A 17,992-nucleotide genomic window follows, 5' to 3' on the forward strand; every position below is an offset into this window, starting at 1 on the left:
CGAGTGCCACCTGGGAAACCTAATTCCTCCTTCATAGTGGTTAAGTAAGTGAGACAGAGCAAACGTTTGACCATCTTAACTATGCGGTTAAAGGTGTGTGTCTCAGTAGCGTTGGGAGCATTCACATCGCTGTACAAGCGTCACCTGCGTCCATCTTCAGAACTTTCCATCTTCCCAAGGTGACACTCTGTCTCCATTAAACCACTCCCCATCCCCTCCCCCAGCCCCCACTGTCTGCTTTCTGTCTCTGTGAACCTGACACCTCTAGGGGCCTCCTGTGAGTGGAATCGCATGGAATCTGTCCTTTTGTATCTCTTACTTCACTCAGTGTACTGTCCTCAAGTTCATCCGGGTTGTAGCTGTGTCACAGTTTTCTTCCTTTTTAAGGCTGAGTATGGCAACCCACTCCAGTATTCTTGCCTGGAGAATCCCAGGGATGGGGGAGCCTGGTGGGCTGCCGTCTATGGGGTCCCACAGAGTCGGACACGACTGAAGTGACTTAGCAGCAGCAGCAGCAATGTTTCCTTGTCATAGCTTTCAAAAGCTATGATAAACCTAGACACCATATTAAAAAGCAGAGACATCATTTTGCAGACAAAGGTCCCTCTGGTCAGAGCTGTGGTTTTTCCAGTAGTCATGTATGGATATGAGAGTTGGACTATAAAGAAGGCTGAGCACCGAACAATTAATGCTTTTGAATTGTGGTGCCAAAGAACACTCTTGAGAGTCCCTTGAACTTCAAGGAGATCAAACCAGTCAATTCTAAAGGAAATCAACCCTGAATGTTCATTGGAAGGACTGACGCTGAGGCTGAAGCTCCAATACTTTGGCCACGTGATGGGAAGAGCTGACTTGTTGGAAAAGAAGCTGATGCTGGGAAAGATTGAGGGCAGGAGGAGAAGGGGACGACAGAGGATGAGATGGTTGGACAGCATCACCAACTCGATGGACATGGGTTTGGATGGACTCTGGGTGTTGGTGAAGGACAGGGAGGCCTGGCGTGCTGCGGTTCATGGGGTCGCAAAGAGTCGAACACGACTGAGCGACTGAACAACAGCAGCGTTTTCCCTTGTGTAGATGGACCACGGTTTATCCTTCCATCCGTCAGGGGATATGGGCTGCCTCCATCTGTCATCTGTTGTGAACAGTGATGCTGTGAACACAGGAGTGCAGGTCTCTCTTCGGGACCCTGCTCACTTCTTTCAGGCTCCACCAGTGGAGCCTTGATGTGAGCAAGTTTATATAAAGCCCTTGCTCTCCCGTGTGAGACGGACTGAAAACCAAGGCGAGCTGGATGGGAGCATGCTCAGAAAGCAGCAGGGGTGGGATGTGACCCCCTCCCTCCAGGCAAGACTCCTGCGTGACGGCAGTCACTTTGCCCTGGAAAACTCCTATGCATTCTTCAAGACCCAGTTGAGATATCTGCCCTCAATCAAGCATTTCCTTGATGAGCCCCTGGTAGAGTGAGTTGTGCTTTTTTCCACAGCCCTTTGCAGTACAGCCCAGGGGAACTGCCCAGGGCCAGGTCATTATTAGGCCTTACCTGTGTTCGCTGCCTGAATCTCCTTGCCTTTTGGGCCCACCTTCTCAGGGACACAAACTGCCATCTCTCAGGGTGTCCCCTGCTCCTGGCACAGGGGAGCGGCTCGGCCAGATGGGGCTGGGGAAGCGTTTCAGTCTGACTTCAAGGGATTTCCTGAAAGCTGCTGGCCAGCTCCTTAATGAAAGCATATTGATGGGATTTGCACACAGCTGGGGCCCTAGGTGTTCCAAGGCACGTGGATGTTGGAATGGATTTATGAGCAGGGGGATATCTTGCTCGGCTGGGCTAGAAAAACACACGTCATGAGGCTTGGCTTTGGCTGGTAAAACATCTGTGCCAACATGTGCTTCTTAATTATTGCTTTAGACGGGGGAAAGCATTCCTTAATTTTCCCTGGTAGATTTTAAGCATATTTTATCATGGGGGAAAAAAAAAACCTAAACAGAAAACCATGTTTTCTGTCTCTTGAAATAATGGAGGACAGGATGATCTTTGAAAGTGTAACCTTTTTTATTGGAATGTTGGGAAACTGTATTCTGAGTTATTTGTGGGGCTGGGTTCCCTCTGCGTCCTCTAGACCTGTCCTCACCCTTGGCCAATGGCTTTGGGATGACCCAGAGCTGCCCAGGGCTCGTAGGAAGACCCTGCCTCTCTTGCCTTAGGTTAGAGAGGCCAGCAGACTTTTTCTATAGTCACTGAGTGAATATCCTGGCTTTTCAGACCACATGGACTTCTTCACAGATACTCCACCCTGCCTCTGCGGTGTGAACTGAGCCACAGACGATATGCAGATTAATGTGTGGCTGTGCGCCAATAAAACTTTATTTATAAACCAGGCAGCGGGCCAGTTTAGCCTGTGGGCCCCAGTTTGCCAGGCCCGGGCGCAGAAGGCTGCATCTGGTCTCTCAGCAGACGTAAGTTAAGGACAGACTCCCTGCTCCAGGCTGAGTACCTTCCTCCCAGCGTGCTGGGGAGCCTGGCCGGGGCATGAGAGCTGTCCCCTGTCCAGGGTCCTGGGACCGTCGCGGCCCGCCTGCTGCCATCCAGCCCTACCCACCTGACCCTCCACAGCAGCATGGGCAGAAATGCCTTTGGGGCACCTCCTGTTTTGGACACCCAGCCTTGCATTCTGTCCCAGAGGCCATCATGGAGGGTCACAGACTCGCTTGGTGGCCCGTGGGTTCTGGACAGCACGTCCAGTTGGGAGTTGGCAAGTGTTCTGGGATCCAGCCTCCTGAATCCTTGTGCCCCTCCCTGGGATACTAGTGTGACCTTTAATCTTTTCCCTCAGCTCCTGCCCCCCTCCCAACCAGTGAGAAAAGCTGGTGCAGATGGCATCTCAGTGTAATTCAGAGACGCGCAGCTCCGTGTACACTAACATCCTTTTGATGAGCCGTCCTCGGGGGAGCGGAGGGCTGGACGGAGGGATCGAGGGTCCCCCAGCCTCTGTCACACACCCCTGGCAATTGTATTGATACCTAACCCAAGGCCCTGTCCTCCCCAAGTCACCAGCATGCTGGCCTCCTCGCTGAGTCCACTTCCTCTTTCTGCACATACGGGATGTGTGAGGCTGGGCTCAGGGCCAACAAGAGAAACTACTTCAAGCAGAATGAGGTGTCGTATAGGGCACTCTGGAGAGTGACGCTGAGAAGTAGACTCTCTGGGGTGGGAACCTGGTGCCTTTGGGTCAGGACAGGAGCCAGGGGAAGGGATTAAGAAGCTGCCTCGAGATAGAGCTGCAGTGCAGGGAGACATGGCCGTCTGGGCTCCAGAAAATCCCTCCTCTGTAATGTGCAGATAATTATACCTAACTGGCAGGGCTGCTAAGAGGCTTAAAATAGAAAACAAACATATGGTGTGCCTGGCATGCGGTAGATTTTCAGTAAAAGTGACTATGATGGTGGTGATGGTGATGATGGATGGTGACTGGTGATGATGGTGATGATGATGGTGGTGACTGTGGTGAAGATAGTCAAAGCTATGGTTTTCCCAGTAGTCAGGTACGGGTGTAAGAGTGGGAGCATAGACAAGACTGAGCGCTGAAGAATTGATGCTTTTAAACTGTGATGCTGCAGAAGACTCTTGAGAGTCCCTTGAACAACTTGGAGAACAAACCACTCAGTCTTAAAGGAAATCAGCCCTGAATATTCACTGGAAGGACTGGTGCTGAAGCTGAAGCTCCAATACTTTGGCCACTAGATGCGAAGAGCCGACTCATTGGAAAAGACCCTGATGCTGGGAAAGACTGAAGGCAAGAGTTACAGAAGGGGCGACAGAAGATGAGATGGTTGGATGGCATCACTGCCTCGATGGACATGAGTTTGAGCAAACTCCAGGAGATAGTGAAGAACAGGGAAGCCTGGTGTGCTGCAGTCCATGGGGCCGAAAACAGTCGGACACAACTGAGTGACTGGACAACAACAACAAATGGTGATGCTGATGGTGGTGACGGTGATGCTGATGGTGGTGACGGTGATGCTGATGGTGGTGACGGTGATGCTGATGGTGGTGAAGGTGGTGATTAGGATGGTGACGGTGATGCTGATGGTGGTGAAGGTGGTGATTAGGATGGTGATGCTGATGCTGATGGTGGTGACGGTGGTGATTAGGATGGTGATGGTGATGCTGATGGTGGTGAAGGTGGTGATTAGGATGGTGATGCTGATGGTGGTGACGGTGATGCTGATGGTGGTGAAGGTGGTGATTAGGATGGTGACGGTGATGCTGATGGTGGTGAAGGTGGTGATTAGGATGGTGATGGTGATGCTGATGGTGGTGAAGGTGGTGATTAGGATGGTGATGGTGATGCTGATGGTGGTGATGGTGATGCTGATGGTGGTGAAGGTGGTGATTAGGATGGTGATGGTGATGCTGATGGTGGTGAAGGTGGTGATTAGGATGGTGATGCTGACGCTGATGGTGGTGACGGTGGTGATTAGGATGGTGATGCTGATGTTGATGGTGGTGACGGTGGTGATTAGGATGGTGATGGTGATGCTGATGGTGGTGAAGGTGGTGATTAGGATGGTGATGCTGATGGTGGTGACGGTGATGCTGATGGTGGTGAAGGTGGTGATGGTGATACCACCCATACTGCTGTTAATTTGACTTAACAAAATTCTCATTAAATGTCAAAACATCAGCTTTATGGATTGGTTGTGTGTTTTATCAGTTTTAGGCAGACCTCATCCGTATACTTCTAGTAAAACACACTGTGATCGGAATATTCTGTCTTCTTCTTTTATGAAATCAACTAATTAGGGCTTTGATCGTAAGCAGCAAACTGCATCTAATCTTCTGGCTCCCTCGGTCTGCTGGCTGGCTTTCCAGGAGCCCCAGAGGGAGGCAGGGAGACAGCCTGGTGTTTGTTTTTCTACCCCGGATAATGAAGGAAGGAAGGGAGTTTGAAATATCAAAAGTTACTAAGCCAGGCAAATTTGTCTGGAAAGTTGAAAAATAAATAAACCCTGCCTCTCTGGAGCAGGCCCCTTTTGACAGGCTGTGTTCTGTCTGGTGTCTGTGCCCTTTCCACACCCCACACCATGGTTGTCAGCATTGTGGCCAGTGGGAGTCTCTGCGGGGGGCCCTCATAGGGGCGATCGTCCTCTGGGCGTTGAGAGTGTGCAGAAAGGTGTCCCAAAGTCATTCGCCTTAGATCCCCCCAGTGAGCCTTCGGAGGCTGCTCTTGGTTATCATTCCCTTGTACAGGCCGGGAGCCACAGGCTTAGTCCAAGCGGCTCAGCTAGTGAACGCCAAAGCCAGGCTCAAAACCCACCCTGTATCGCTCCTCCCCAGGCCTTGGGGATGGGTTCCTCTAACCCCTTGATTGGAGGTAGGATGAGGCTCCACTGGGCATAAGTCAGGTGGAGCCATGTGTCAGGGCGCATGTGTGGTGTGGTCCTTGGGGCACCACCCTTTAAAGAGGCTAGGTCTTTGGAGCCAGGTTCCAACCCTTGCTCTGGTGACATCAGCGTCCCAACTCTGCACTTTAGAATTTTATTGATTGCACGCATCCGGGCTCTTCCTAGATTTATGTCTGCCAGGACAGGCTCATTTCAAGGGATCATTTAAACTGGAAACGAATTCCTGACTCATAATTTGGAGTGCTGAGTAGTTCGTGTCTGTGACATTTAAGCGACTATGATCAAGTCTCCAAAAGTCATCCCTGGATAATAATTGGATATTCTTCCTGATGCTTTCGCCCTCAAAACACACAGGGTGCCTCTGTGTCTGTACTGGATGGGCTCCTTTAAAATGATGAAGACACACCTCAATGAGTCCTACGAGATTCCCTCGCAAGCGGACTCACAGGGCAGCCAGCAGCCGCTCATGGGCACCGCTAGGCTCCCACTAGCAACTTCTCTGGGTCAGGACTTCTCCTTTTGGTCGCTTCCTGAAGCTGCAGGTTTTCATTTAAGCCTTCCTAGCCTCCGCTGCCTTATCTGTGAAATGGGCCTCCTACTACCTCTAGCAAGAATGCTCTGAGGGTGGAATCAAGGAATGGATAGGTGTGTTTTCTGAACTGTAGAGCATCCTTGTGTGCACACACATACCTGTGCTCATATGCACACACGTGTGCACACAGACACATACACCTGTCTGTACACACACACACACATACACACCCAAGTGTCGTCATAAAGTCACGTGAACCACTTGCCCTTCGGTTTTGAAATCGCTTCCCCTTCCAAGTCTGGCAGCTGTTAGGATGACAGGGTGTGTGCCTCGAGCTTGGGTAATATTGACTCAGAGCCGTCCCTCTGTGGGTGAGCGGAGGAGTTTTCTGGGATCCTGGCTGGCTTCCTCCTGGGAGGGTGTGACTGGCAGTGCCTGGCAAGGATTATTCTTAGCTTCCTAGGAGATAAACCTCCCTGATGGGAATTTTCAGTGGAAGTCCTTGTGGAGCGGTGGGGAGCAGTTACAAAGAATTGCCGGGTCAGACTCTTGTCCTGGGTTCTGATGGCGTCCGGTGGCTCCAGACATCTGGGATGGTCAGCTGGCAGGTCCTTCCTGGCTGCCCTTGAGCTGGGCCAGGACACACTTAGGCCTAGTGTGAACTCAGTTCAGAATGAGCCCCCAGGCAGCCTTCAGGTCTCCGAGCCCTGGGGGGGTCGCCCTGGCTCACTGCCCTAGGAGTTCGTTCTCTCTCACCTGCTCCCCCCACACCGCGGGTGGTAACCTGCCGAAATCCGCTCATCCGCGGGACCCTGTCCCCTCAGGGCCAGGGCTCTCTCAGATACCCTTTCCTTTTTCCTCTCTTTGCAGAACACTGCTCCCTGAGGCAAGATCACACTGTTGTTTTAAGTAACTAACTTACTTCGGGTCATCATGAATGAGCCCCAGTTGGCGGGGTGGGTTCTGGCGGCCCGGCCAGGAGCCTGGGGCGGGACCCAAACGCTCAGGAGCCCAAGTTGCAACAGAAGCTGATTCACAGAACCTGCAGGGCGGGAGGTGAGACCCCAGAATCAAATGACTGGACTGGGGCATGGCTTCACCAGCCTCAGTCCGGGGTGTGTGACCTTGGGCCGGGATCCAGGGCTCATCTTCCCTGGAAGTAACGCCCGGGGCTCTTCTTTTACAGCCTGGGATTAACTGTACCCCAAATGTGAAAGCTGTGCTTGCCAAGCATAGTTCCGTCTTTTATATTTTTCTTTTAAGCATTTTTAGTTACTCAGAGCACCGCTTAAAGTCAGACTCATGGAAAAGGTGCAGACAGTGTAGACCGAGACTGGGGTTTCCCTGCAGTTTCCACCTGTCAACGTGGTGCGGGCCTGCCCGCCGTCTGAACCAAGGGCATCACATGCTCACGGCTGTTTGAACAGCGGGCTCCTGGCTGTGTGCCCTTCCACCATCTTTTTCTCTCCTAACCTCTATCTGCGAGTGTCCTTTTTGCCACTACGAAGGCTGCCCTCCCTCCCAAGGGCTCCCTGTCTCTCTGCCTGCCTTGGGGACCCAGCCCGAAGTGGTCTCCAGGCCCTCTCCCCACCCACAGTGGTCCCCGAGGGCAGCATCCATCTGGGCCGGTGCAGTGTGCACCCCAAGTCTGAAGTGACCCTCACAGCCACCCACGTGTGCCACTGAGACCCGGGACCCCGGCCGCCCGACAGCAGTCTTGCCTGCAGAACTCGGAGCCGTCCTGCCTGTGGCCGGCGGGTTTGTGAGCAGACTCCTCCCTGTCCATGTGTCTGCCTGACCATGGCTCAGAGAACGAGGGTCCCTGTGCCTCGCCTCCTGTTTGCCCCGTGCACGGGTGTTCCCCCATTAACATCCTGCAATAGAGGCCCCGGGGGGCCCTCACCCGGGTCTCGGGGGTCAGGGTGGCCCCAGCATGCTTGCGGGGCCTGGCGGGCACAGAGCGAGCTTCCTGCCAGCGTTGTCTGTCTGTCTCTCTTGGTTTTTCTGACTTGGTCTCTGTCTTTGTCTCTATCTCTGTCTCTCTTGGTCTCTGTCTCCCTTGGTCTCTGTCTCCCTTGGTCTCTGTCTCCCTTGGTCTCTGTCTCCCTTGGTCTCTGTCTCTCTTGGTCTCTGTCTCCCTTGGTCTCTGTCTCTCTTGGTCTCTGTCTCCCTTGGTCTCTGTCTCCCTTGGTCTCTGTCTCCCTTGGTCTCTGTCTCTCTTGGTCTCTGTCTCCCTTGGTCTCTGTCTCTCTTGGTCTCTGTCTCTCTTGGTCTCTGTCTCCCATGGTCTCTGACTGTGTCTCTATCTCTCTGTCTCCCTTGGTCTCTGTCTTCCTTGGTCTCTGACTGTGTCTCTCTTGATCTCTGACTCTGACTGTCTCTTTCTTACTTTTCTATTGATAATATTTAACACCTTTATTGAGATTTATCTCACACAGCATACAGTTTGCTTATCTAAAATATACAGTTTGGTGTTTTTCAACCTGCTTACACATTGGCTGACCAGCCCAGAGTTACTATTGGAACGTTTTCACTGCCCCACACCACTCCCCACCCCCAGCCCCCGCCAGGCAGCGCTCGCCTGTCCTGTGTCCGGATTTCCAGCTTCCGTCTCGAGTCTGCTGTTCATCCAGGTCCTCCGCCTGCGCTGTGTGTCCGGATCTCGGCCCCTGCCCTTCCCGGGGCAGCGGGTCCTCTGGGGCTGGGGTGGGGCTGCTGGCCTAGCCTCGTAAACAGGTCGCTGGGTGGAAACCCCAGTTGGTTGCCTCACGGACTCTTCACTCAGCAGTTACTTACCAAGCGTCCAGCCTGGGGGACCATGCCTGTTGCCTCTGCTCTGGACTCTGTAGATGGAGGCAGACCAGGGAGACGGGCCCGGGGCGGGTGCTTGCCATGGGAGACAGTGCAGCCCCCTGCGTGAGGCGCCAGCGCCTGTGGGCACTTGAGCATCTGAATACTCGTCCCCAAATGTAACATGCTCATTGGTAACAGCCCAGCTGCGTCCATTAGGCAGAGGACGCGCATCATCACTGCTTCTACGTCAGTCTGCTTCCACGTGTCTCTCTTCCATTTTACTTGGCGCTCCGTGCAGCTCGCAGGGTCTCAGTTCCCCGACCAGGGATTGCACCCGGGCCCCAGCAGAGAACGCGCGGAGTCCTCTCCTCTAGGCGACCTGGGGGCTCCCTGCGCGAGGCTTTTTCTCTGTGGGTGTTCGTCCCCACCCTCCCCATCAGGACTTTCAAGAGGGTTAGCCTCTCCAGGTGAACAGTAGACGCTCACTAAGTGGGTGGGAATAGATCCCTTCTCGTTGTACAGATAACACAAGGAAAGAATCTTGGCTGCCTCTTAAAGACATTAGAAAATGTAAGTACAGAAAATAACAGCAAAACATTCCTTCTGTTTACTCCCTCACCCTTAATCCTTCCTGAGAAAGTAATTCCTGTTAACTGGTCACTTCTTTTCAGAATTATTCATCGCTTTCTAAAATATAAACTTTAATATGGAAGTGAAATTAAGCTGTATCGTCGTTCTGAGACTCATATTTTCTAGTTAGACATTTTGGATTTTTTTCTAGTCAGTTTATTATTGGCGTATGTTGTTTTTTGTTTTGTTTTTGCTCTCACTGCCTTGGCAAAGAATGTTCTGTGGAGAATATTATGGAGGTTCCGTAAAAAACTGAAAATAGAGGTACCAACTGATGCAGCAATCCCACTCCTGGGCATATATCTGGGCAAAATGCTAATTGAAAAAGATCCATGCATCCCAGTGTTCATAGCAGCACTATTTACAATAGCCAGGAGATGGAAGCAACCTAAATGTCCATTAACAGAGGAGTGGATAAAGAAGTTGTGGTACGTATATACAATGGAATATTACTCAGCCATTAAAAATAATGAAATAATGCCATTTGCAGCAACATGGATGGACCTAGAAATTATCATACTAAGTAAGCCAGATAAAGATATATATCACTTACATATGGAATCTGAAATATGATACAAATCAACTTATTTACAAAACAGACCCATGACATAGAAAACAAACTTATGGTTAGCAAAGGGAAAGGTGGGAGAGGGATAAATCAAGAGTTTAGGATGAACAGGTACAGGTCCTACTAAACATAAAACAGATAAGCAACAAGGACCTACTGTAAGGCTCAGGGAAGTATATTCAATATCCTGTAATAACCTATGATGGAAAAGTATCTGAAAAAGAATGTGCATCTATGTGTGTAGCTGGATCACGTTGCTGCACACCTGAAACATTGTAAATCAGCTGTACTTCAGTAGAAAGTTGTTTTGAAAACAAAGAATATTCCAGAATGATTCCCGCTTTTCTTTAGAGTGTTTTTGCCATCTCCACATTTCCTCTTCTTTCCTTTTGGAGTTTACTTGTGGTCTTTCAATTAGTACCTGTTTTATGTACATGTGCAAAGCTCTCTATAAATGTGCTCAGTTGCTCAATGATGTCTGACTCTTTGCCACCCCATGAATTGTAGCCCGACAGCCTCCTCTGTCCATGGGATTTCCTAGGCAAGAATACTGGGATGGGTTGCCATTTCCTTCTCCACGCATCAGTTCTGTTCAGTCACTCAGTCGTGTCCTGCTCTTTGCAACCCCAGGGACTGCAGAACGCCAGACATCCCTGTCCATCACCAACTCCCGAAGCTTGCTCAGACTCATCCATTGAGTCGGTGATGCCATCCAACCATCTCATCCTCTGTCGTCCCCTTCTCCTCCCGCCTTCCATCTTTCCCAGCATCAGGCTCTTTTCCAATGAATCAGTTCTTTGCATCAGGTGGCCACAGTATTGGAGTTTCAGCTCCAGCATCAGTGCTTCCAATGAATATTCAGTGTTGATTTCCTTTAGGATGGACTGGCTGGATCTCCTTGCAGTCCAAGGGACTCTCAAGAGTCTTCTCCAACACCACAGTTCAAAAGCATCAGTTCTTCCGTGCTCAGCTTTATCCATGGGTAGATAGTCTTAAAAAGTAGACTCACTGGCCGTGGGGTGTATGTATGTGAAGTTTTTATGGATTCTGCGGAGTCGCTGTCCCAAGTCTTTGCAGCAGTGAAGGTTCAGCCGACAGGGTCCGGGCCATCTGCCCTCCTCCTGGTCGCTCCAGTGAACAGAAACGGCCTGCTGTTGACTTTGTGTTCCCACGTCTCTGAACTCCTGTGAGCCCGCCCTGTGAACAAGCTCCTTTGGAAGAAGTATGTGCCGTGATTTGCAAACAGATCCCTTCTCCTCTCTGTGCAGGACAGCTGTGCTCGCGTGCTCCTGTTTCGAGGTGGAGATAAGGAGCTGAAGAACTACAACAGCCAGACCCCGTTCCAGGTAAGCAGACTCCTCCGGCCCCGCGACACCGGGCCGCGTCCCGCACGTCCTCTGTGTGTCGGTGAGCGCTCGGCCCTGGTGTCGGGCGGGCTCTGTGTTCGGAGCTGCACCCCTGTTTCAGTTTGCCTGTGCACACCGGCTTCCTTCCGATTAGGCCAAACAGCTGAGGCAGCCATGCCTCCGGGGGGTGGGCGCCAACTCACGAAGGCCGTTTGGGAAAAGCAGAAGGACGCGGACGTTCTCATTGCAGCGGTGGGCAGTGCTGGCTTCACTGCCCATCTTGCAAATGGGGACAGTGCCCTGGGGGAGAGGGGGTGGCTTGCCCTCCGTCTGGTGCCCCCACCTGGCCTGCTGTCCTGGGTAGAGGGTGAACAACCCAGCTCGGCGTGGCCACGGGGTTACGAAGTGGAGCGGAAAGCCAGGGTCCTGATTTCTAAATTGTGGTAAGATGTATATTACACAAAATGTACCATCATAGTCGTGTCAAAACGTGCAGTTCAGTAGCCGTGGGCACATGGCGTGGTGTGGTAGCATCAGTTCTGTGAGGTTAAGAGCTTTGTCATCAGCCCAAGGGAAGCTCTGGACCCAGAAGAGTCACTGCCTGTTCCTCCCTCCTGCGGCCCCTGGACAACCACTCATCTCCCTGTATTCCTGGGGATGGGCTGCTCCTGGACGTTTCAGAAGAGGAGGGGCTTGTACCACGCGTGGTCTTTTGTGTTGCGCTTTCACTCAGCACGGCCTTTTCAAGGTCCATCTGTGTTGTCGGGTGTAGCGCTGCTTCACCCCTTTTTATGGCCGAGTAATACCCCGTTTTATAAACATGGGGCTCATAGAATTTTGATGCAGCTGACCAGATGGTTTAGGATGAAAGAACTTTGTGTGTGTGTGTGTGTGTGTGTGTGTGGCTAAACGCCCAAAGTTACAGAAATGCTTTTTCTTCCTAAACACAGTCGGCGCACTCTCTCTCCTCAAACTGAACATTGAGGTGACTGTGATTCTTTTTTATTTGGAAAGAACTTTTACACCTTCCTGAGCAGAGAGGGGTCACGCGTTTAGACCTGGCTTCCATGGGTGATTCGGCTAATCCTCTCCTTGTCATTGTGTCAGTGCTCAGGCGTGTCTGACTCTTTGCGACGCCGTGGACTGTAGCCCACCAGGCTCCTCTGTCCATGGGGTTCTCCAGGCAAGAGTACTGGAGTGGTTAACCATTTCCTCCTCCAAGGGGTCTTTCCAACCCAGGGATCGAACCTGCATCGCCTGTGTCTCCTGAATTGCAGGCTGATTCTTTACCTGCTGAGCCATCAGGGATTCCTCCCCTCGGATATTAGTAATATAGACGGGTTTGATATCTTTTTAAAAATTACTGTATTTCTGGCTGTGCTGGGTCTTCATTGCTCTGTGTTTTTGTTTGTGCCTAGCGGCGGCAAGTGAGGCCACTTGCTAGATGTGTTGTGTGGCTCCTCCTTGCAGTGGCTTCTCACTGCTGAGCACGGGCTGTGGGCGCGTGGCCTTCAGTCGTCGCAGCACGCAGGCTCTCAGGCGCAGGCCCAGTAGTCATGATGCCTGGACTTAGTTGCTCCAAGGCATGTGGGATCGTCACAGCTCAGGGATCAAACCCATGTCTCCCACATTGGCAGGCAGATTCTTTACCACTGAGCCACTGGGAAAGCCCTTAATGGCTTGAAAATGAGTCAGTTCAATCCCCAAATGGAGCTGGGTGTTAACAGTCATCATTAATAAGTTTGCTCAGCTCATGAGCAGCGGCGGGCTTGGGTTTTACTCTACATGTGTGGCTTGAAAGTATTTAATGTGAAATGTGTCGTGGAGGTGAGTTCCTGGTGTGCTGTGGGGTCTACAAAGACTATGCTTTCATCCCCAAAGCATGTCCTCTTCACAGTGGTGATAATGAGGGAGCTGTGGGCTCTTGCCACTTCGTGGTGGGACTCATCCGTGGGTCAGTGGTCTCTGTTTAAATATCTTGTTGCTATTAAGTGATACATTTCTGTGGCCCTTTTTTTGAAGTCAGATGGTACTAAAATTGCTTAGAAAACAGCAGCTAATGCCCTTGGTTGGGAAAGATTGAAGGCAAAAGGAAAAGAGGTCATCAGAAGATGAGATGGTTAGATGGCATCACCGACTCAATGGACTTGCATGAGCTTGGGCAAACTCTGGGAGCTGGTGAGGGGCAGAGAGGCCTGGCGTGCTGCAGTCCATGGGGTCACAAAGAGCGGGACACGACTTAGCGACTGAAGAACAACAGTGCCCTTTGATTCGGGTAGGCACATGGACGGTACCACAGAGCCATTGCTACTCTTCTGGGCAGAGGTTTGTAACCACCACCTGACTCTCCAGGGGAGTGAGTCGTGCACGGCATCCAGGACAGAAGGTCACTGTTGGCAACACCCCCACCGTGAGTCCCCACTCCTGTCCCGTCCCCACAGGCAGCGACCACCTCGGGGGGACGCCCCCTTCTTCCAGGAGTCCTGGCAGGAACCCTTGTGCACCCCCCACCCCCGCATCAGATCCACCCCAGCTCACACCCGAGGCCATCTGTCTCGATTTTGCTAACAATAATCAATCAAGAGCCCCAGATGGTTCAGGAAGACAATTACGCCTGGATAATAGGGCTTTGTGCCATGCAGACATTGTTCACGGCCGGGGCAGAATCAAAGCCCGGGATGTGCTCACCCGGGATGGGCTCCCACTATGCGTGTGTGAGCTGGTCTCCCTGCCTCGCGTGTCCCCACCTCCTCATGTTTTCATGGTACAAAGAGACTTGCCTGTAAAATGCCCCCAGCATTCATGTTGCATTCATGATCCTTCCCCTCCCAGTGATGAAAAATGAACCCCTCACTGTTGATTTCGGGGGGAATGTTAGCTTGTGGCATCATTTAACAGGGCTCAAGGGTGTCCACCTGGGAAGCCTTGAAGGTATTCAGCCGCTGTTGTGAGCAGGGGCTTTTCTAACAAATCGTGGGATATTTGACAGACTTCACCTGGCTGAACTTTGCTTGATGATTTAATGTAAAGGCTGGAGCAACAGCAGCAGGATGCAGGAACTTCAGAGAAATGCAGGTTCTCAGGCTCCCCTCTCGGTGCCCTGAATCCAAAGCTTGGGGGCAGGTCTTCGGGCCCTAAGTCCTCATGAGTCCCCTAGAGACCTCAGCATCTGCTCAGGTTTGAGAATCATGAGACAGAGGTGACGTTTTGAAGGAAGAGAAGGAAGAGCAGGAGAAGGAATGTCTACAGTATTACTTGGATGTTTCTTAAATAAATGGTCATGATTGTGATGATGGTGATTGTCTGAGTCACCCCGGGCCAGGGCTTAAACAACAGACATTTATTCCTCACAGTCTGGAGACTAGAAGTCCAAGGTCAAGGTGCTGGCAGATGCAGTTTCTGGGAGGGCTGTCTTCCTGGCTTATGCACAGGCACCTGCTCACTGGTATCTCTTCAGGGTACTGTGAAGACAGACAGACAGACTCCTGGTGTTTCTTCCTCTTCTTGTAGGAACAACAATCTTATCTGATTAGCTTCCCACCCTTATGACCTCACTTAACCTTACTTAATTGCACTCATCTCACACGCTAGTAAAGTAATGCTCAAAATTCTCCAAGCCAGGCTTCAGCAATACGTGAACCATGAACTTCCAGATGTTCAAGCTGGTTTTAGAAAAGGCAGAGGAACCAGAGATCAAATTGCCAACATCCGCTGGATCATTGAAAAAGCAAGAGAGTTCCAGAAAAACATCTATTTCTGCTTTATTGACTATGCCAAAGCCTTTGACTGTGTGGATCACAATAAACTGTGGAAAATTCTGAAAAAGATGGGAATACCAGACCATCTGCCCTGTCTCTTGAGAAACCTGTATGCAGGTCAGGAAGCAACAGTTAGAACTGGACATTGAACAACAGACTGGTTCCAAATAGGAAAAGGAGTACGTCAAGGCTGTATATTGTCACCCTGCTTATTTAACTTATATGCAGAGTACATCATGAGAAACGCTGGGCTGGATGAAGCACAAGCTGGAATCAAGATTGCTGGGAGAAATATCAATAACCTCAGATATGCAGATGACACCACCCTTATGGCAGAAAGTGAAGAGGAACTAAAAAGCCTCTTGATGAAAGTGAAAGAGGAGAGTGAAAATGTTGGCTTAAAGCTCAACGTTCAGAAAACTAAGATCACTGCATCTGGTCCCATCACTTCATGGGAAATAAATGGGGAAACGTGGAAACAGTGTCAGACTTTATTTTTTTGGGCTCCAAAATCACTGCAGATGGTGACTGCAGCCATGAAATTAAAAGACACTTACTCCTTGGAAGGAAGGTTATGACCAACCTAGATAGCATATTTAAAAGCAGAGACATTACTTTGCCAACAAAGGTCCGTCTAGTCAAGGCTGTGGTTTTTCCAGTGGTCATGTATGGATGTGAGAGTTGGACTATAAAGAAAGCCAAGCGCCGAAGAATTGATGCTTTTGAACTGTGGTGTTGGAGAAGACTCTTGAGAGTCCCTTGGACTGCAAGGAGATCCAACCAGTCCATCCTAAAGGAGATCAGTCCTGGGTGTTCATTGGAAGGACTGATGTTGAAGCTGAAACTCCAATACTTTGGCCGCCTCATGCAAAGAGTCGACTCATTGGAAAAGACCCTAATGCTGGGAAGGATTGGGGGCAGGAGGAGAAGGGGACGACAGAGGATGAGATGGTTGAATGGCATCACCAACTCGATGGCCATGGGTTTGGGTGGACTCCGGGGATTGGTGATGGACAGGGAGGCCTGGCGTGCTGCGGTTCATGGCGTCGCAAAGAGTCGGACATGACTGATTGACTGAACTGACCTGAACTGAACCTTACTTACCTCCCTGGAGGCCCTGTCTACAAATATCATCACAATGGGAATTAGGGCTTTAACATACGAATTTTGAGGGCGATGCAGTTCAATCATAACGTTAATGATGATAGTGATGATGATGGTGATAGTGTTGGTGATGATGGTGGTGATGATGATGATGTTGGTGATGATGGTGTCTACCGTATTGATGATCATAGTGATGATGACTCTTCCCAGTTGCACAGACTCTCAAAGCTCACAATTGCTCTTCTGTACATTTTCATTTAATATTCGAGAACCTAACGAGGTGGGATTTTTATGCCCAGTTTATGGGAGACATGGACTTAGGGATGGATGCCTAGGCTTCCTGAATCAGTTAATGGCCATGTCCATGGCCTCCAGGCCATCTGAATGCCATCCTGGGCTCTGGTCTGGGGAGAAGGCAGGCACATCCTCTGGCCCGTGACTGCTGTTCCATCCTGGCGTGGAGTGAACAGCAACAGGGAATCCTTTGCTTTCTGGATCACTGAGTCCAAGGAAGTAAGCGTGTCCTGGTTCCAAAGCTAAAGGGAAATGGGATGGAAAGAATTCTAAGGAGGTGGAAGGTCTAAGTGAAGAGAGCGTGCAGCCAGTAGGGAAGTGGGGAGAGGAATGGCCGTGGATGGTGGGACGGCCGTGGTGTCTGCTGGGTTAGGCGCCAGTGCTGTGAAGTTACTGTAGGTTCAGATCGGCAGTCAGTTGACTCAGTTGAGGAGGGGAACCCTCTGTGATGTGGGTGGGCCTCTCCCATCAGTTGGAGGCCTTGGGAGCAAAAGCTGGGGTTTCCCAGAGAAGAAGGAATATCTGCTCCAGACTGTAATACAGAGAACCTGCCTGGGTTCCCACCACTGGCCCGCCCCACAGACCTCACACTTGCCAGGCCTCACAATCTCACGAGCCAGTTCCTTAAAATAAATCAGTGTGTGTATGTGTGCACACATCCTGTGTATCTTTCCCTGGAGAGCTCTGGCTGGTGCCCAGGAGGATGGAGTTGACCCCTTCCTGCCTGCCAGCAGCTCCACTCCAAAGGGGCTCTGTGATTCTGGAGGGCAGGCCCCCAGCCCCTGTGTGTTTGGAGAAGCAGCTTCCCCCGCTCCAATGCGTTGCTGATGTGCTGGTCCCCAGGCTGCCCTCTGCAGCTGCTGTCAGATGTCAAGAAGCAGAGAGAGAGGAGGAAACGGGCAGAGGCAGGGCAGTGAGAGTCCTTTCGAACACCTAACGTCCGGGTGTCCTCCAGGGAGGGACCTGTGAGAAGGGATCAGAGGCAGGACTGGGCGGGGGACAGGGAAGGGGGCTCTTTTCCGTGAACGTCGTGCGCAGGGAGCAGAGCTCTTTTCCCCGCCAGACGCTCGGCCTTTAACACACGTCATTCGTGACACAGGTTTCCGTTGTCCCCTCCGGATAGAGAGGTGGGTGGACGCTGGGGTCCACAGCTCGAAGGGGATGGTGCGGGTCACTCACGGCCTTGGACCCCGAGTCCTTCCTCCAGCGTCACTCGGGATAAGACAGGATGAGAAAGGCCGGCACCAGGAAAGAGGGGTTCAGTTCCTCGGGTCTCGGGCGGTAAATGACCGAGCCGAGCCCGGTGTTGGCAGACGGCCGTAAATTCCGTCTCCCCCAGCCTGTCCTTCCGTGACTTGCACTCTGATGCCAGGACGTGGCCGTGGTGTTGTGGGTTCTCTGGGGGACACTTGGTTCACGGGAACGACCTTGGGTCCCTCCTGAAGTGTCGGATCCTGGCTGTTGCCCTTCAGGCCCACGAGCATCTCCTACAGCTCCAACTTCATTCGCTCATCCCGGGACACAGCCAGAGACGGACGGACATTCTCCCGGGTCACATCTG

At 51.5% G+C, this 17,992-nt stretch overlaps 1 protein-coding gene across 1 annotated transcript in view; it reads left to right on the forward strand.

The window, feature by feature from the left end:
* SHANK2 (SH3 and multiple ankyrin repeat domains 2) overlaps positions 1-17,992 on the forward strand; it is a 562,195-nt gene that overhangs the window by 149,787 nt on the left and 394,416 nt on the right. The window contains exon 10 of the mRNA XM_081533759.1: positions 11,198-11,275. Within this exon, the coding sequence (XP_081389885.1) occupies positions 11,198-11,275 (78 nt within the window). The remainder of the gene's footprint in view (positions 1-11,197; positions 11,276-17,992) is intronic.

This window comes from Giraffa tippelskirchi, chromosome 10 (genome assembly GCF_054371585.1).
Source record: "Giraffa tippelskirchi isolate mGirTip1 chromosome 10, T2T-mGirTip1v1.2.pri, whole genome shotgun sequence".
NCBI classification, from domain to species: Eukaryota; Metazoa; Chordata; class Mammalia; order Artiodactyla; family Giraffidae; genus Giraffa; species Giraffa tippelskirchi.